Below are 20,464 nucleotides of genomic sequence, written 5' to 3'. Positions count from 1 at the left end.
AGTTAAATGGTTTCCGGATGATAATTAAAGAACGCTTATGCCTAGGATCATGAAACTTCATAAATACATTAATCATGACTCGCAGATGATCCCTATTTAATTTCAGGTCACTATGTCAACCCCTGCGAAATGTTGTTCTGCAGTTCACGAATAATTCGTGAACAGTTCATGAACTGTTCGTGAACTGAGTTCATGAACTGTTCACGAATAGTTCGTGAACAGAAAATGAGCCACGTCTGTGAAAAGTTCTTGAAATTTTAGTTCATGAACTGTTCATGAACACTAATGGCATGAAGTGTTCATGAAATATTCGTGAAACCTAATGGCATGAAGTGTTCATGAACTATTCTTGAACCCTTATGGCATGAAGTGTTCATGAACTATTCTTGAACCCGTGTGGCATGAAGTGTTCATGAACTATTCTTGAACCATTATGGCACGAAATGTTCATGAACTATCCATGAACATCAATGGCATGAAGTGTTCTTGAACAGTTCATGAACAACACAATTCTTGAAAAATTCTTCAGGGTTTTGCTGTTCATGAACAGTTCATGAACATTTTCCTTCTATTTTTCAATGGCTCATTTTCTGTTCACGAACTGTAAGTGAATTGTTCATGAACCATAGTTCTTCAAGAGTTCATGAACTGAGGTGGCATGAAGTGTTCATGAACTATTCATGAACAAGAATTTGTCAATTTATGCAAAGGTTATCATAAGTGTTACTAAAGCTCAACAAACAGGTCAGGGTAAGAAGAAACAAGTCTTGTATTTAAGCACTTAACATATTGATAGCAACATATAACAATAATTTAAATATAACACTAATTACTGAGATACAAGTGGTTTGATAATACTCTTTAAATTTCATAATGCAACTTTGCACTATATGTTCATGAATAATTCATGTATTGAAAAGATTATGAAGAGTCTCATTTTCAGTTCAAGAATCATTTACTAATCAATGGTTTCCCTGAAATGGTTACACTTACAGTGCCAAAGAACTTGAAATGGAACCAATGGCTGATCAGTTCAGCCGGTAATTTATTAAAGACTTACATTTTCAAATATAACATAAACCATGTGCCTTCCGTTTCAACTTCCTGTGCACACAATATTCTTTCTTTGTAAAAACAGCAATGCAATGTACATTGAGTTCTTGATATCATCTTAAACTGTTCTTGAAATAAGATGTCCTTAAAACGTTCTTAAACTTGTCTTTTAAGTCTTCCAAGAACAATGACAGATCCTTTTAAGAACATATTGGATTCTTAAAAAGTCCATCATACGTTCAAAAACATTGTGTAGACCTGTTTAAGAACATCAGAAGGAAACATGTTGTTCAAAAAAGTTCTTAAAGTGTTCAAGAATAGTTTGAGAATAATTCAAGAACAGGAAAGGTCCTTAAAAAGTTATTGAAGTGTTCCTGAAGGCAGTTCTTGAACAGTTCTTGTACAAATGTTCTTAAAATTCTCTAGAACAGGTCAAGAACTCTAACTTACAGTGGTGAAAGTACTATGCATATTCATACTAACTTCACAGGTTTCACAAATCTACAAGATTTGTATGCTAGACATTTCAATATTACTTTCAAAAATATGTATGAAACATCTAGCACAAAGGAATTCATGAATTATTCATGATGGATCCTTAAAGTCTGTCTCAGAAAAGTCATTAGAAATACTTGTGCATGAAATGTTCATCACTAAGTATTTATGGTTAGATGAAGAACTGTTCATGAACTTTGAAATGTTCAACAATAATTCATAAACAGTTCATGAACATGTCTTAAGAACAGTTCATGTCCAAAAGTTCATGAACCAAGCTCAGGAACTTTTTCAGAACCGTTCATGAACAGTTCTTGATTGGCTTGAAGTGTTCATGAAATCATGAACAACATTTCGCCGGGGAAAGGTCAAGGTCAAGGTGACCCGAAATAGTAAAATGGTTTCAGGATGATAACTCAAGAACGTTTATGCCTAGGATCATGACACTATATAGGTACATTGATCATGACTCGCAGATGACCCCTAATGATTTTCAGGTCACTAAGTCAAAGGTCAAGGTCACAGTGACTCAACTTTGAAAAATGGTTTCCAAATGATAAGTCAAGAATGCTTACGCCTATGATCATGAAACTTCTTAGGTACATTGGTCATGACTCGCAGATGACCCCTAATGATTTTCAGGTCACTAAGTCAAAGGTCAAGGTCACAGTGACTCAACTTTGAAAAATGGTTTCCAAATGATAAGTCAAGAATGCTTACGCCTATGATCATGAAACTTAATAAATACATTAATCATGACTCGCAGATGATCCCTATTTAATTTCAGGTCACTATGTCAAAGGTCAAGGTCAAGGTGACCCGAAATAGTAAAATGGTTTCAGGATGATAACTCAAGAACGTTTATGCCTAGGATCATGACACTATATAGGTACATTGATCATGACTCGCAGATGACCCCTAATGATTTTCAGGTCACTAAGTCAAAGGTCAAGGTCACAGTGACTCAACTTTGAAAAATGGTTTCCAAATGATAAGTCAAGAATGCTTATGCCTATGATCATGAAACTTCTTAGGTACATTGGTCATGACTCGCAGATGACCCCTATTGACTTTCAGGTCACTAGATCAAATTTCAAGGTCACGATGACTTGACTCAGTAAAATGGTTTCCGGATGATAACACAAGAAAGCTTACGCCTAGGATCATGAAACTTTATAGGTACATTGATCATGACTCGCAGATGACCCCTATTGATGTTCAGGTCATAAGATCACAGGTCAAGGTCACAGTGAGTCAAAACAGTTTAATGATTTCCAGATGATAACTCAAGAATGCTTACGTCTAGGATCATGAAACTTCATAGGTACATTGATCATGACTTGCAGATTACCCCTATTGATGTTTAGGTCACTAGGTCAAAGGTCAAGGTCAAGGTGACTTAAAGCAGTAAAATAGTATCCAGATGATATCTCAAAAATGCTTACGCCTAGGACCATTAATTTTTATAGGTACATTGATCATGACTGGTATATAACCCTTATTGATTTTCAGATCACTTGGTCAAAGGTCAAGGTCACAGTGACTCATAACAGTAAAAAGGTTTCCTGATGATAACTCAAGAAAAGCAAGGCCTAGGATCATGAAACTTCATAGGTAAATTGATCATGATTGGCAGATAATCCCTATTGATTTTCAGGTCACTAGGTCAATTGTCAAGGTCACAGTTACAAAAAATGTATTCACACAATGGCTACCACTACAACTGACAGCCCATATGGGGGGCATGCATGTTTTACAAACAGCCCTTATTTGTCTTGTGTTGGTAAATGTTCATCTCTGTCAATTCTAGGTTAAGTTTGAAAGTAGGTCATATGTGGTCCAAACTAGGTCAACAAACCAAATCACAGAAAAGGAAAAGGTTAGTGAACACTCCAGAGGTTACATTTTCTTTCAGATCTTGATGAAAGTTGGGCAGAATTGAATGTTATCTCGATGAAATAAAGTTTCAGTTTGAAAGTTGGTAGTTTGTCAAAAACTTGGTCATTAGGTCAAAATATAGAAAACTTCCTTTACCTTTCTACAGGTCACATTATCTTCCTGATTTTCATGAAAATTGCTTACAATGTCCATCTTAATCAAATCAAAAGCTGAATTTACAAGTTGGTCCTGACAGGCTTAAGCTAGGTTACAACTTAGTCAAATCATACACAAGTTTTTGACACTATAGAAGGAGTTTTGGGTGAGCGATACAGGGCTATCTTGTTTTAGAACAGCCTGTAGTAAGAAATGGAAGGTATTGTATTTGTTTCAAAAGTAACATTTTATTGTTATTGGAAGTAACTGAGCAATTATATGATGTCATAGTTTTGGTTATTTTGCTCACTTGTTATGATGTGACAAGGGGAGCTTTTGTTATCACTCTTTGTTGTATGTTATCCAAAGTATATTGTGAACACATAAGATATCATTTTACAATGTTTAAATTTGGGTGTCACCTCTTTGCCAGATTCTTATGAAACTAGTCACCTCTATGTCATTTTTGGTTTCATATTCAATCAAAAATTAGGGAACTAGGTCAAATATAAGAAAAGGTCTGTTAATACTTTAGTGGTCACATTCTCTCTCTGATCCACTTGTAAATTGGTTAGAACATTATTTTAAATGATTTCAAAGTCAAGCATGAACGTAGCATATTTAACATTCAGGTCACAAGGTCTAGTCTCAGTGATTAACAGGTCACGTTCCAAAGTGGGTCATGTGCTTCCAAGCATTTGATCAATAACTAAAATCATTAAAATCCATGTTAAAACTTACATTTTTTACCAGATCTTCATGGCAGTTGATCAGAATGTTCAAATAAAAAAAAGTAGGATCTCAGTAACAAGACTCAACTAGATCGGATAGACGCAAATAGTTTGTTCATACTCACAATGCCTTTTTTTTCTAGATCTTCATGAAAAATTAGTTAACACCACTAGGAAACAATCAGTTTCAGGTGAGCCACATTGTGCTGTTAAAGGCTTAAGCTATCTATGTTTAGTATAGATTGTTACAAAACCTTGTTTATCAATAAAAATAAATTTAAAAAATGGCTTTCTAAAACTTGTAGTCTTGGATGATATATTCATCAACTTGTAATCTACGACAATCTTTTGAGAAGAAAAACAAAGTTTGATTATTATTATACCCCAACATACTGTGAATGGGGGATCAGCACAGGAATTCTCAATTATGTTCCTCGAAAAATAATGGGTTAGCATATTGTTGCTGTTTTATCCAGTTTTCTGGGCCATTTCTCCCAAAAGAATTTTAAGTTCAAATATGAGATATTTAGGTAAATAAATTTCATTGAAGGGATGCAGTGTCCAAGAACGAAAACGATTGCACCACAACCATTAACTATTGACCTGCAGATAAATGACAAGCAATAAAAATTACACAATTGCGGTGATGTAGATTAACTTAAATGGATGCTTATTTATGTTATGCTTTCCGGTGATTTATACAGAAATATCAGTGAAATAAACTGGTATTTCACTTTTTTAAACAGTGAAAAATAACAGTCAAAATATCGATATTTTTCGCATTTTTTTTGGGAAAATCGATATGCCACCGAATCCAACAAATATCTGTTATATATCCATCCTCTTCAAAAGCATCGTCAAACCAGTACTTTCAGTACTTTAATAATTGATATTTTGGGGGAAAAGTATAGCCGGCATCTAGATTGAATGTAACAGGTTATATCACCGGCTGCCGGTGTTTCCGGAAAACACTGTTGTACTGATGAAAGATAACATCTGGCCAAAACTGGATTTAGTATTGGGCATTATGAAAATATGCTTAGCATGTCGACTGACCTATTGTGTATATTGTGATGTAATGACAAAATGGATTTACATGTGTTGATGCAACTCTGCTGATTTGGCCCATAATTACTGGTAATATATATATATATTTTTAATGCCATTATTTATAAAGCAATGCATTCTTTTTAATATATAATGGTTTGAGAGATAGAGCAGTTTCCCATTCAATTCTGGACATCAATACAGAGCATGTGCCCCTTTATATTTACAAGAATGTCAGCACCAGAGTGTTTGTACTTAAAGGATGTGTTATGATATTTGATATTACTACGATATTGCATTCTGTGCACTCATACATTTTAGATCATAGTTTTGTTGTTCAGTAACCTGATAAACACTTTGAGGAAAATATTTAAAATTGTTTTTTGAAATTGACCGTTAAACACGTAAAATATTTTAAGCTTTAAACAAGCTGTGGTTCCAGCAGTGGAATTGTTACCTCACTTTAATGCATTGCATTCCAATCCGCAAGTTATCAAGGTCAGTTTGCGGTCAGTTACAGAAATTGTTATATAAACACTTTTGCGTAAACTGTGTGCACTTGAAGTTTATTTTGATCAGAAAGATACTAAATACAGATGTTCAGCAATATTCTTATGGTATGTCAATCATAGATTTTTAATGCGTTTTCAACAATTGCATGAAAGGACCAATTTTTATTAATTTAATTAGAAATATTTATCCATTTAGACCAATTTATTAAGTATGGGCACAATGATTCACGATACTAATAATAATGAAATCAAATAAGATTCGATTGCTTCCGGCTGACCTATATGCTTTCATTTATTTTCATGCTTCTTTTGTTTTTATGCACCCGAACCAGCGGTTCTGGGGGCATATTAAAATCGCACCGTCCGTTAGTTAGTTAGTTAGTTAGTTAGTCCATCCGTACTAGTTTCCACTCAATAAGTCAAGCAATTGTCATCAGATCTTCACCAAAGTTCATGTAAAGTGTAAGGCAATAACATCTAGGTCAAGTTTGATTATTGGCTAAATTGACCCAGACACTAATGAGTTACGGCCCTTGAATCATCGTAATTTTTTTTTTCCCCGTTTCCGCTCAATAACTCGAGCAAATGTAATGGGATCTTGACCAAACTTCATGAAAATGTGCAAGGCAATAACATCTAGGTCAAGTTCGATAATCGACCAAATTGACCCAGACACTCCTGAGTTACAGCCATTGAATCATTGAAAAAAAAATGCGTTTGTTCTTGTTTCCACTCAATAACTCAAGCAAATATCATAGGATCTTTGCTATACTTCATGAAAATGTGTAAGGTCACAAGATCTAGATCAAGTTCATTAATCAGCCAAATTGACAAAGACACTCCTGAGTTACAGCCCTTGAATCATAAAAAAATTGAGTTTTTTCTCGTTTCCGCTCAATAACTCCAGCAATTGTCAGCGGATCTTCACCAGACTTCATAAAATGTGTAAGGCAATAAAAACTAGGTTAAGTTGGATAATCGGCCAAATTTACCTAAGCACTTCTGAGTTACGGCCCTTGAATCATCAAAAAAGTGCGTTTCCGCTCGAAAAATGGTCATAACTTCTATGTTGCTTCAGATGTGACCTTCATATTTGGTATGCATGTGTATATAGACATGGCCTTTCCATACGCACACAAATTTTGACCCCTTTGACCTAGACCTTGAACTTAGGGTCTGCGTTTAGGTTTTGAAATCTGCGTTTAGGTTTCGAAAAAGCATTTTTTGGGGTCATATGTCTTCTGATGAAGACAGCTCTTGTTCTATTCTGTAAATATGTATATTTGAGTAATAATATCTAATAAAGCGAAATAAGTCACGAAATCTGGCGCAACACCTTGTAATTGGCGTGCCCAGAAAAAACTGCATTTGCTTTTTTTAATCTCATAGATATAACGTTTGATGGCCCGTCCACTCATTTAATGTTCATTCTACACCGATACATTAAGATTTAACATTTTGAACAACTTGAGTGGTACTTTGAAATCATAAATGAATGTTGTTCAGACTTAATAGAAGTGCATGATTTAGATTTATCCAACTTTTGACCAGATTTTTTAAATAACATATTTGAAAGATATTTTGTCATTTGCCAAGCAGGAGAGAAAATAGAGGACGATTTTACGTCATGTGTGCGTAAAGCAAGTTGAGCTCACTGTGCGGACCATTTGACTATCTTGGTGACTATACAAGGTGAGTGAGACTGCTGTTATTTTATTTAATTGTCTAGAAGAGCATGTTTTTTCAACAGGTAAATATTTTAAAGGCACATTGAACATAATATAATTTTTTTTTTATAATTTTAATGAACATATTTTTGTTAAATATTAAATGTGTGTTCCCATCAATTTTATTTACACACTTATGATTCCTGTAAGTGAAATAAGTTTATTAAATTTTATCTTTTATTAAAATTGATTTGAAATGATATTTTGAAACAGAATTACATAATTTAGTTTAAAATTTAGTTTGTGATTTTTCATTTATAAATGTTACCTCACTGGTGTTGTTAAGCAGCAAGTACCTGATACTTCCCACGCCACAAATAGAGAAGACCTGTGAAGGCCTTCAGGCCGAGTTCACAGATGGCACAAAAAATGTTCCTACCAATGGCATTTGTGTGCGCCCAATTGGCCACACTGTTTATTGTCGCCTTTTCAAGTAAGACGATTCTTTAAAATTAAGTTTCAGGCCCGTAGCCAGGGTTTTGAAAAGGGGGGTGCAAATTTTTGCCATCCACGATTGTTTTTGAGCAACGAAGTGGCAAAGGGGGTATGTGCGGGTTGGGATGTCCCCCTCCTGCAATCGGGGGCTTTGGAGGTCCTCCCCTAGAAAAGTTTGAAAATGAAACGTAAACTACTGCATTCTGGTAACTTTTTAACTGTATTTAGAAACTGAAGTTATGGAGCATTTTTATATGAAATTTCTTTTTCATTGACCATACTCAGTGACTGATAGACATGAATATGATATGCATGTATTCCCGACCACGTTTTCCAATAACCACTTTGTTTGATGAGTCACGGATATACATCATTAGCTTGGCGTTTTTGGAGAAAATCCGAGGTATTGTCATAGCCTGCTCGTCGTCCGCCATCCGACGTAGGCGTCGTGCTAAAACCTTATAATTGGCTCTGAAATCAAAGTGCTTCCACCTACAACTTTGAAACTTCATATGTAGATGCATCTTGATGAGTTCTACACGCCACACCCATTTTTGGGTCACTATGTCAAAGGTCAAGGTCACTGTGACCTTTTATATTAAACTGTAACATAGGCTTTAAAATCAAAGTACTTCCACCTACAACTTTAAAACTTCATATGTAGATGCACCTTGATGAGTTCTACACGCCACAGCCATTTTTGAGTCACTAGGTCAAAGGTCAAGGTCACAGTGACCTCTAATATTAAACTTTAACATAAACCTTAACATGTGCTCTAAAATCAAAGTGCATCCACCTACAACTTTGAAACTTCATATGTAGATGCACATTGATGAGTTCTACACGCCACACCAATTTTTGGGTCACTAAGTCAAAGGTCAAGGTCACTGTGACCCAGGGTTCGACACTAAGGCTCGTCCGACAGACATTGTCTAGTAAGATCGGTGGTCGGGCTAGTAAAACTGTGGGCTAGCTTGTCCGACTGGTCGTACATAACAAATCTATACTGATTCATATAACTATACCTAACCGAAAACCTTTTTCTCTTAATGTGTAAAATAACTCTCGTATCCGTTATTTACATCAGAACAAAACTAGCGTATATAAATAAACGCGGAGAATTCACATGATTCATCGCTATTTTTAGACGCGAAGGAGAGCTTCCCGCAGAAATTGCTTGTTTCCATTGGTCAAGTTGTCATGAATATTAATGATTTTCTGAAGTGTCTTAGAACTTTACATCATGTTTTTACGACTTCTATTGACAATCGGTATCATCAATGTAAACATTTTGGCGTAGCAGACGAGATAATGTTATTTAAAGAATGGCTTTGTTCAAGATTGGATTTTCATCCGACAAATAAGTTAATAAAGAAGAATCCGACGGTAAAACTGACACAGATTTTGCTGGAAAAAGGGCCTTAGAGCTGTGGTTGCATGGAGCACAGCAGTCAAGGCCAGAATTTGATGACCTTGAATAAATGTCACCTGCTGTACAGACATCATTTATTTAACTGGTGATAAACAGTGAAATTATAACAAACAATTTATGTTGTTAAATAGTTTTATTTTATTTTTTACTCTTTGCATCAAAATGACTTTCTTGTGTTCACTAATTATTTACTGATAAATAATTGATTAAACAGTTACACAACACAATTGTGTTTATTTGTTATGTCATTTATGGTCTAGTAGACATCATATTCGGGCTAGTACATTTTAAGAGGAGCTGGTCCGATGGTCTGGCTGTAAAAAAAGTTAATGTCGAACCCTGTGACCTCTAAAAAAAATATTCTGACAAGCTTTGGCAGCCAAGCGTGGCACCTGTTATGCTGTGCTCTTGTTTTATATAGTGTTTAACCCGACACTTGTATGTGCGCACACACTTTGTTTACATATGCAACTACAAATTTATAGAATGTTAAATCAAACAATAAGAACGGTATACACTATCATTATTTATTGCAATCTTGGAATCTTGATAAAATTGGTGTGTTTCACCATTCCAACATTCTACCATTCATAAATCGAGGAAATTAAATGGAAATATTTGACTTTTTTCAAAACAATTGTTTGTCTGCTACTATGGATAGTACCAGACGGTTAGCATTGCTCTAAACGTGCTAATAGGGTATTGTACAACAAACACTGATTAACAAAACTGGGTCTTCTCTAATCTGCAGCAATACTAAAAAGAAATCAAATGGTATGACTGGTTACTTTATTATTTTTGTATAACTATTTTTAACAAATAAGTTATCTTTTTCTAACCGATTTTCAGAAAAAATATCACACTTACATGTACTTATTTGCCCATTATATGCTCAAGATCCGTCACAGCTGATAAACATTAAACGTTAACGTCCACCTGATTGTATGTTATAACGTTTTAAATTCATTTTAACAACTTAAGTTGAGAGTAGGACATTCCTTGTGTCAAGTTTGACATAATTAAAACATTGTGGAAAGTTATGTTAGTATCGATTTTATACGGACAAGAGTGCCAGGTTAATAATTATGCATTATTCAGAAAACAAATCTCCATTTAAAACAAAGATTCCAATTCCATTTTGCCGGGACCGGCTTTCTAGATCTTCTCAAATTGTGCTACATCAAAACTTCTGTTGATTTCAACAATTCTACGGTTAAAAATTGTAAATAAAAATCACGCGCTATCTTGGGAATGACTTAATCGAGAAATTAATTACATGGTGACATGTCGGTTGCATATCGAATACAACATTATTTTAACGTTTAAATACGAAGACTCATTGGGTTCCTGGAAAAATAAATAACCGTTTTGCGTCAAATAAAGTTGATTGCAATTTATAGTACAATTTTTTTACTCGTCAAAAAAGATTGGGTGCGAACGCACCCAACGCACACACCCTACCCTGGCTACGGGTATGAGTTTACATGCATTTGCCTATTTAATTAATCATTGAAAGTTGTTATTAACTCCGTTCAATACATTATCACTGTGAATTTATTTATTGATTTTCATTTCAATATAAAGATGTTTCATTTTTATACTAATTTATTTGTTTTATATATATATATTTTTTTAATTGTTTATGTATAATCAAAATGTATAAAAAAAAATGTATAAGACACTCGCGGCTTTCTATTCTCAATTGTTAACCGGAACGTGCTTTATAATCTAGTTGTCAAATTGAAAAAGGCAGATGTTTATTGTGTGTGTTTCTTGAAATATATATGTTGGTATCCCAAAATACTCTTATCAATAATATGCAATATTTATAATCTTTATTTTTAATTGGTTTTAATTTTCCACTGATTTCAACTGAATATTCATAAAGGCCATGTTAAAACTAAGGTATGATAACAGAATCTAACACATTTTAATAATTAACGGAATCTATAAAAGCTTTGAAGTGTCAACATAAAAAATCATACCATGTAAATAAAGTCACTTTTGTCTCACTTTCTTAGCAGACAACTGCAAGACTCTTCAGGGTAAAGCTAACGGGGCTCTTAGAAGCGACATCTACACCGTCAATAACAGTGCAGGGCAGTCATATCGCATTTACTGTCAGTTCTATGAAGGTTACGGATACACTTTCCTATCCAGTTCAACTAACGTCACTGTCGATATGGCCTCCCTCTATGACAACACATCCCACGTGATCATACGTCATAAGGCCTCAAAAGGTCAGGGTAACCAGTACACATCGACCATAGCTCAATTGGGAAGCTATGCTTCCGTGCCAGTGTCGGTGCAATATTCAGCATTCAGCGGGTACCAGGGGCCGAGAAACACCCATATGGCGCCATATATTTTTGTTGGTTACATTCCAATATCTATGTCCGTAAGGGGAACAATGCAGGGATGGAAAGTCAACGGTGAAGAGCTGAACTTCACAAACTGCGATGGAAATCCCAACAGCTACATTGCTTTCTTCTTCAACCCGTCTGGACAAATGTATAGGGGCCATGTTGGCCAACGAAATGACCTCTTGTACAAGTGGTATGACAGCTCCTCTGAAGTAGCTCAAGACAAGCGCATCCCTCATGAGTTTTTTGTCTACTACCATGAGGTCCATCTGGGTGGCTGCGGTGGATACAGTGTAGGCTCAAACGTACCGACTTGGGGAGCAGTGGGGATGAAATTTAGTGAGTATTGACTCATTTTCATTAGGATCATCATTGTAAATAGGCTTATCATAATTTTGTTTCCAATAAAATATGTGAAAAATAGAAATGCCGACTTCTGAAACAATCAGTTAATGGGTTATATTTTTTGGTTAAGGTTGGCCTGAAACTTCAAAATAATTGTTTTTTAATGGAAAAAAATATGATTTTAATTTGTATGCGCGACATACTGCCAACTTACACTGGCGAATACTAAGAACAACATGCCAACGAAGTATTAAAGCAATAAACCAGTACCTTTGTGGTTACAAACAAGGGGTAAGTTTTGATAAAAACCATTATTGTTTTGTTTTACTGGCAAAAATGTAACTTGCTAAATGGTGGGTTGGGGTGGGGTGGCGGGGGCTATTAGCGTAAACGTAATTGTCTTATTAATCAGTCAAGACTTTGGTCTGTTTATTTTGATGTTTTGTTTGCCAATATTAAAGACGGATAGCTTGCAAAAATTAAGTGTTAGAAATATTAATTGTATTAGAATTATCATTTGTTCTAAATATATTGACCAGTGAACCTTGAGTTTGATCTGTCAGAATTTAAGAATATTAGCAATTTACGTCATCAAAGATGCCACCTACACCGTCCGAGGCATGTAAGAATTAAGAAAGCAAATTATTTATCTAATTTGATGAATTATCAATAAGATCAAACAGTTATTTAAACAAGAGGGCCTGAAAGGCCCAAAGTCGCTCACCTGAGATAACAAGATATTATTGGGATAATTCTTCTGACCAAGTTTCATGAAGATTGAAAAATAAATGTGACCTCTAGAGTGTTAACAAGGTTTTACTATAGCCATTTAAGGAAAAATACCCCGACCCCTGGCAGCCATGTTTTTCAACCAACCGGCATTATTTTTTAACTCATCCAAGATATTATTGGGATGAATCTTCTGACCAAGTTTCATAAAGATCGGACAGTCAATGTGGCCTCTAGAGTGTTAACAAGATTTAACTAAGCCATATTAGGAAAACTGTCCCGCCCCTCTGAAGCCATGTTTTTCAAGCAAACATAATTATTTTCGAACTCATCCAAAATATCATTGAGACCAATCTTCTGACCAAATTTCATGAAGAGTGGACAATGAATGTCGCCTCTAGAGTGCTAACAAGGTTTTACACCATTTATAGCCATATAAGGAAAAAATGCCCCGCCCCTGGTGGCCATCAGTTTTTAGCTCATCTATTTTTTGAAAAAAAAAATTATGAGCTATTGTCATCACCTTGGCGTCGGCGTCGGTGTCGGCGTCGGCGTCCGGTTAAGTTTTGCGTTTAGGTACACTTTTCTCATTAAGTATCAATGCTATTGCATTCAAACTTGGTACACTTACTTACTATCATGAGGGGACTGGGCAGGCAAAGTTAGAAAATTCTGGCTTGCATTTTGACAGAATTATGTGCTCTTTTTATACTTAGAAAATTGAAAATTTTGGTTAAGTTTTGTGTTAAGTTCCACTTTTTTTCTAAAGTATCAAAGCCATTGCTTTCATACTTGCAACACTTACTAACTATCGTAAGGGGACTGTGCAGGCAAAGTTATGTAACTCTGACTGGCATTTTGACAGAATTTTGTGCCCTTTTTATACTTAGAAAATTTAAAATTTGGTTGAGTTTTGTGTTTAGGTCCACTTTTTTCCTAAAGTATCAAAGCCATTGTTTTCATACTTGCAACACTTTCTAACTATCGTAAGAGGAATGTGGAGGCAAAGTTATGTAACTCTGACTGGCATTTCGACAGAATGATGTGCCCTTTTTATACTTACAAAATTTAAAATTTGGTTAAGTTTTTTGTTTAGGTCCACTTTTTTCCTAAAGTATCAAAGCCATTGCTTTCATACTTGCAACACTTACTAACTATCGTAAGGGGACTGTGCAGGCAAAGTTATGTAACTCTGACTGGCAATTTGACGAAATTATGGGCCCTTTATACTTGAAAATTTGGTTAAGTTTTGTGTTTTGGTCCACTTTACCCCTAAAGTATCATAGATATTGTTTTCATACTTGGAACACTCGCAAACTATCATACGGGGACAGTAAAGGACAAGTTGCATAACTCTGGTTGTCATTTTTACCGAATTATGGCCCTTTTTTGACTTAGTGACTTTAAATATATGGTTACATTTTGTGTTTAGATTCACTTTACTTCTAAAGTATCAAGGCTATTGCTTTAAATACTTTCATGCTATCATGAGGGTACTGTACCTGGCAAGTTGAATTTTACCTTGACCTTTGAATGACCTTGACTCTCAAGGTCAAATTATTAAATTTTGCTAAAATTCCCATAACTTCTTTATTTATGATTAGATTCGATTGATACTTTGACAAAACAACTCTTACCTGACATACCACAATTGACTCTGTCCAAACCATCCCCCACGCCCCCCCCCCCCCCCGAATCCACAAATCCCCCCCCCCACCCCCGAATCCCCCCTCAATCCCCCCCCCCCCATTATTATTTTTATGTCCCCCACTATAGAAGTGAGGGACATATTGTTTTTGCCCTGTCTGTTGGTCTGTCTGTTTGCGCCAACTTTAACATTTTGCAATAACTTTTGCTATATTGAAGATAGCAACTTCATATTTGGCATCCATGTGTATCTCATGAAGCTGCACATTTTGAGTGGTGAAAGGTCAAGGTCAAGGTCATCCTTCAAGGTCAGAGGTTAAATTTATGTGGCCAAAATCGCTCATTTTATGAATACTTTTGCAATATAGAAGATAGCAACTTGATATTTGGCATGCATGTGTATCTCATGAAGCTGCACATTTTGAGTGGTGAAAGGTCAAGGTCATCCTTCAAGGTCAGAGGTCAAATATATGTGGCCCAAATCGCTTATATTATAAATACTTTTTCAATATTGAAGATAGCAACATGATATTTGGCATGCATGTGCATCTCATGGAGCTGCACATTTTGAGTGGTGAAAGGTCAAGGTCATCCTTCAAGGTCAGAGGTAAAATATATGTGGCCCAAATCGCTTATTTTATGAATACTTTTGCAATATTGAAGATAGCAACTTGATATTTGGCATGCATGTGTATCTCATGGAGCTGCACATGTTGAGTGGTGAAAGGTCAAGGTCAAGGTCATCCTTCAAGGTCAGAGGTCAAATATATGTGGCCCAAATCGCTTATTTTATAAATACTTTTTTAATATTGAAGATAGCAACATGATATTTGGCATGCATGTGCATCTCATGGAGCTGCACATTTTGAGTGGTGAAAGGTCAAGGTCATCCTTCAAGGTCAGAGGTAAAATATATGTGGCCCAAATCGCTTATTTTATGAATACTTTTGCAATATTGAAGATAGCAACTTGATATTTGGCATGCATGTGTATCTAATGGAGCTGCACATTTTGAGTGATGAAAGGTCAAGGTCATCCTTCACAAGGTCAAGGTCATCCTACAAGGTCAAACATCATATAGGGGGACATTGTGTTTCACAAACACATCTTGGTTTAATTAAAGATTATCTAATAAATGACCACCACACCCTCACACTTTACCCCCCCCACCCCCACCCCCAAAAAATATTTTTTATGCCCCCCAGTAGGGTGGCATATAGCAGTTGAACTGTCCATCAGTATGTCAGTCAGTCTGTCTGTCAGTCCGAAAAAAACTTAAACATTGGCCATAACCTTTTCACTTTTTAAGATAGCAACTTGATATTTGGCATGCATGTGTATCTCATTGAGCTGCACATTTTGAGTGGTGAAAGGTCAAGGTCATCCTTCAAGGTCAAATTTATGGTGTCTGTCTGTCCGAAAACTTTAACATTGGCCATAACTTTTTCAATATTGAAGATAGCAACTTGATATTTGGCATGCACGTGTATCTCATGAAGCTGCACATTTTGAGTGGTGGAAGTTCAAGGTCAAGGCCATCCTTCAAGGTCATACTTCAAGGTCCAAAAAAAATAAATTCAAAACTGCGTTCTCATGAAGCTGCACGTTTTGAGTGGTGGAAGTTAAAGGTCATCCTTCAAGGTCAAGGTCATCCTTCAAGGTCAAAGGTCAAAATACAAATTAAAAATTTCAAAGCGGCATTATCATGAAGCTGCACATTTTGAGTAGTGGAAGTTCAAGATCATTCTTCAAGGTCAAGGTCATCCTTCAAGGTCAAAGGTAAAAAAAATAATCAAACGTTATCATGAAGCTGCACATTTTGAATGAGTAGGTTCAATGTCAAGGTCATCCTCCAAGGTCAAGGTCATCCTTCAAGGTCAAAGGTCAAACAAAATATATAAAAAAAAAACAAAGCGGCGTTACTATAAAGCTGCACAATTTGAGTGGTTGATGATAAAGGTCAAGGTCATCCTTCAAGGTCAAATTAAAAAAATAATTCAAAGCGGCGTTCTCATGAAGCTGCACATTTTGAGTGGTGGAAGTTGAAGGTCAAGGTCATCATTCGAGGTCAAGGTCATCCTTCAAGGTCAAAGGTAATTTTTTATATAAAAAATCATAGCAGTGTCTCATGAAGCTGCACATTTTGAGTGGTGGAAGTTCAAGGTCAAGGTCATTCTTCAAGGTCAAGGTCATCCTTCAAGGTCAACGGTCAAAACAATAATAATTTCAAAGCGGCGTTATCATGAAGCTGCACATTTTGAGTGGTGGAAGTTCAAGGTCATCCTTCAAGGTCAATGTCATCCTTCGAGGTCAAAGGTAAAACAAAGAATAATATTTCAAAGCGGCCTGCTCATAAAGCTGCACATTTTGAGTGGTGGAAGTTCAAGGTCAAGGTCATCCTTCAAGGTCAAAGGTAAAAAAAACATGGTTAAAAAACACAAATATTTATTTGTATTATTTTATTTTTGAAATACCGTCCAACCATCACACCCAAGAATCCCCCCCCCCAAAAAAAAATAAATTTGTTTTGGCATTTTTTTAGCATTTTTGGAAGATAATGTAATAAATGACCACACCCCCACACTATTCACCCCTCTCCACTCCACCCCTCCATCCTTTGTGATTGAATTTGAGATAGGTCCCTACACCTTTAAAAAAAAAATAGATGAGCAGTCTGCACCCGCAAAGCGGTGCTCTTGTTTTAAAAACAACCAAAACCATTTTCAAACTCATCCAAGATATCATTGGGACAAATCTTCTGACCAAGTTTCATGATGATCGGAAAATAAATGTGGCCTCTAGAGTGTTAACAAGATTTTACTATAGCCATATATAGCCATATAAGGAAAAATGCCCCGCCCCTTGGCAGCAATGTTTTTCAAGCAAAGGTTACCCTTTTCAAACTCATCCAAGATATCATTGGGACAAATCTTTTGACCAAGTTTCATGAAGATCGGAAAATAAATGTGGCCTCTAGAGTGTTGACAAGGTTTTACTATAGCCATATGAGGAAAAATGCCCTGCCCCCTGGCGACTATGTTTTTCAACCAACCGGTATCATTTTCGAACTCTTTCAATATATTATTGGTATGAATCTTCTGAAAAAGTGTCATGAAGATCAGACAATAAATGTGGCCTCTAGAGTGTTGACAAGTTTTTACTATAGCCATATATAGCCATATTAGGAAAAATGCCCCGCCCCTTGGCAGCCATGTTTTTCAAGCAAACATAACCATTTTTGAACTCATCCAAGATATCATTGAGACCAATCTTCTGACAAAATTTCATGAAGATTGGACAATAAATATGGCTTCTAGAGAGTTAAAAATGCAAATGTTGACGCCGCACGACAGACGACGGAAAGAGGCGATCGAAAAAAGCTCACCATGGGCACGTTGTGCTCAGGTGAGCTAAAAATACATTCATTAAATATAGTATAAACTAGTAATAATTTTAGAGTTTTGCTGTACTTTTTGTCATAAAAAATTAGTAACTGGCAGTATTAAAGATCATATCAGTTATAAACTTCCTTATTAAATGAACATACTGATAATTTAAATTATTTCATTTTTATTTACTTATGTTCATATATATGGTGTAAATTTAAACTAAAGAAAATTAAAACTAAAAACTAAAATATAGTTAAAGACCATCTGATATTAGATATGACACCTTATATTTTTCCAATTTTTCCAATGACAATGCAATAAAATGAATGCATAATTTATGTGGTAGGAGTATAAATCTTTTCCCTTTTAAGATATCTTTCATGTGTTTTGACAGTGCTGCTTTTTTGGAATTGCTGGACGAGTGTGGATCATGTTGTATAATGAGTTTTGTAACATGGCTAACTTCTAGCTTTTTAAATTATTTTCTTTTTCCTTTAAAGATCATCTGCTCACAGGCAGAGGATTATACAAGATATACGATTTAGATAAACGTTTGCCTATGCCTAAAAGAGTAAGATGAGATATCAGTCCCCAGCACAAAGTGAAGATTAATATGAACCTTCAAATGTCTGCTCTGAGCGCTATTTTTCACGCTATTTTTCACGAACACCTTATTGAACAATCAGATATACTGATATATATGTTCTAACATATATATCAAAGATGCACTGACTAGAACTGGATCAGATCAGCTTATAAGAGTTAAAACATCTTTGGGAACTTAAATTTGTTAAAAGAAAATATGAAACAATCTCTGAATGAAATAAAGGTAAAAACATTTGATTATTCGGAGTTTTGCTTCTGTTTGTATCCTAATAACAAAGACCTCTTTTGGTGCGTTTCACCAACATATAAAACCAAGCAAGCTCTACTTTGCTACCATTCACTACAAATATTAAATATAATTGAAAGAAATCAACTATGTAATAATGGACTTATCATTCAATTTATGAACACTGATCGAGTGCATCTTTATCATTCTTAAACTGTCAGCCTCAGGCCAGTTTTCCTGGTGATAAATGAGGACTTTCCTGAAATCTTACTCAGCACAATTAAACTCTCTTCACCTCATTGGCATCATGCTAGATGGTTAAAGAGTCTAAGTCACCCTGATGTGTGTCGCAATGGACCTTTAGGCCAAATCTCAAGTGATGGAAATGGTCCCAACCAATGGCATTTTTTTGTTGAACTTGTGAAATAGAGGACATTCTTAAAAAAGGGAAAGGCATTTTCTGTATAAGACCCATGTCCCATAAAAACAATTTGTTCAATATTAAAGGCCCTATAAAGGTGGCAAATCCAAATATTATGGCTATAAACTAGTATAATTTTTACCGGATTTCAGTTACTCTTGCATAAAAAATGATTATAACACAGCTTAGGTGCAACGTTGTGAAGCATTATGGAAGATATACCCGTTTCATTATTGGAAGAAATATTAACAACTTTGTAACTAACGTGATGTGTAGCCTCAAGGCGGTGACGTATGCTAAAAATAGCCGAAAGAAAATTCAATTTTAATTCTATTTTAAACAACTTTTTACAAGCAGAAAGTAACTTATGAGATCACTACAAACATTTTAACCATTTTGAATAGACGTACTTTGTGAGGGATACCGGAAAACGCTGAAAATCAACGATATATTTTTGGTGACCTGAGTTACTTTCACTTTCACCTTCCCAAGTAAACAGCGATGTAAATAAACTGATTGGTTGTAAACACAATAGACCAGTTGAATGTTATTGTTTACATTCGGGATTTTCCGCGCATGCGCACTGGCTGGTTGGCAAAAAACACTGGTTACAATAGACAATCCCAGAAATCGATACCTCCCGGATTACCCGCCCCTGAATACTCTCGCGCGCCTCCAAAACGGTACTGAAGAAATAAACATGGACCTATATATGTGTGTATAGGTCCCTACGCAAAACAAGGAAGCGAAACGGTTTAATCAAATTTATTTTAGGATTTAAATAGTTCCTGTTATCGATCTGACAAACACATAATAGTTCGTGTTTTTTTAAAATATAAATTACGTAATTAGTAGAAAAAAGGTTCATTTGGATTCGTTTAAGAGTAATAAAACACAGCATGGACATGGACATGGTGTAGGCGCCTGGCATAAATAAGGTCTAGATTGTCAATTAACATGTTATTTAAAGCTGACGCGTGATATCTTATCTTAATTTCGGTATCTACACATGTGCAAACATGTGGTGTCACGGGCAAACCCATAAACGCTTTTAATCCACACTTGGAACATCGTCTCCCATTTAGCGAATTCGTTCGCGCCTTTATCGCTGATGTTTTTTTTCAAGAGATGTGTGTTGCTGTCATTAATAATCCGTAATTAAAGTAAAATAAATCACTTATTCTGTTCGCGTTTTTATTTTTTAAGCGTTAATTTAGACCGTTTTACGAAAAATTAATAAAGACATACGTTACGGAAATCTAGAGAGCACAA

The 20,464-nt window shown here is 35.4% G+C and overlaps 1 protein-coding gene across 8 annotated transcripts in view; it reads left to right on the top strand.

Annotated features, from left to right (window-relative positions):
- Positions 1–20,464, top strand: part of LOC127875956 (polycystic kidney disease 1-related protein-like) — a 228,786-nt gene that overhangs the window by 54,527 nt on the left and 153,795 nt on the right. For 5 of the 8 annotated variants that reach the window (XM_052420729.1, XM_052420733.1, XM_052420732.1 and 2 more), the window contains exons 2-4: positions 7,472–7,564; positions 7,889–8,032; positions 11,488–12,168. In XM_052420729.1, the coding sequence (XP_052276689.1) occupies positions 7,957–8,032; positions 11,488–12,168 (757 nt within the window). In that variant the 5' untranslated portion in view covers positions 7,472–7,564; positions 7,889–7,956. Of the gene's footprint in view, positions 1–3,060; positions 3,163–7,471; positions 7,565–7,885; positions 8,033–11,487; positions 12,169–20,464 lie in introns of all 8 variants that reach the window. The other 3 variants (XM_052420728.1, XM_052420731.1, XM_052420730.1) reach the window with 3 other exon arrangements.

Source organism: Dreissena polymorpha, chromosome 4, assembly GCF_020536995.1.
Source record: "Dreissena polymorpha isolate Duluth1 chromosome 4, UMN_Dpol_1.0, whole genome shotgun sequence".
Classification (NCBI taxonomy): domain Eukaryota; kingdom Metazoa; phylum Mollusca; class Bivalvia; order Myida; family Dreissenidae; genus Dreissena; species Dreissena polymorpha.
Note: the sequence above shows the minus strand (reverse complement) of the source record. Positions and strands in the feature narration are given on the sequence as shown.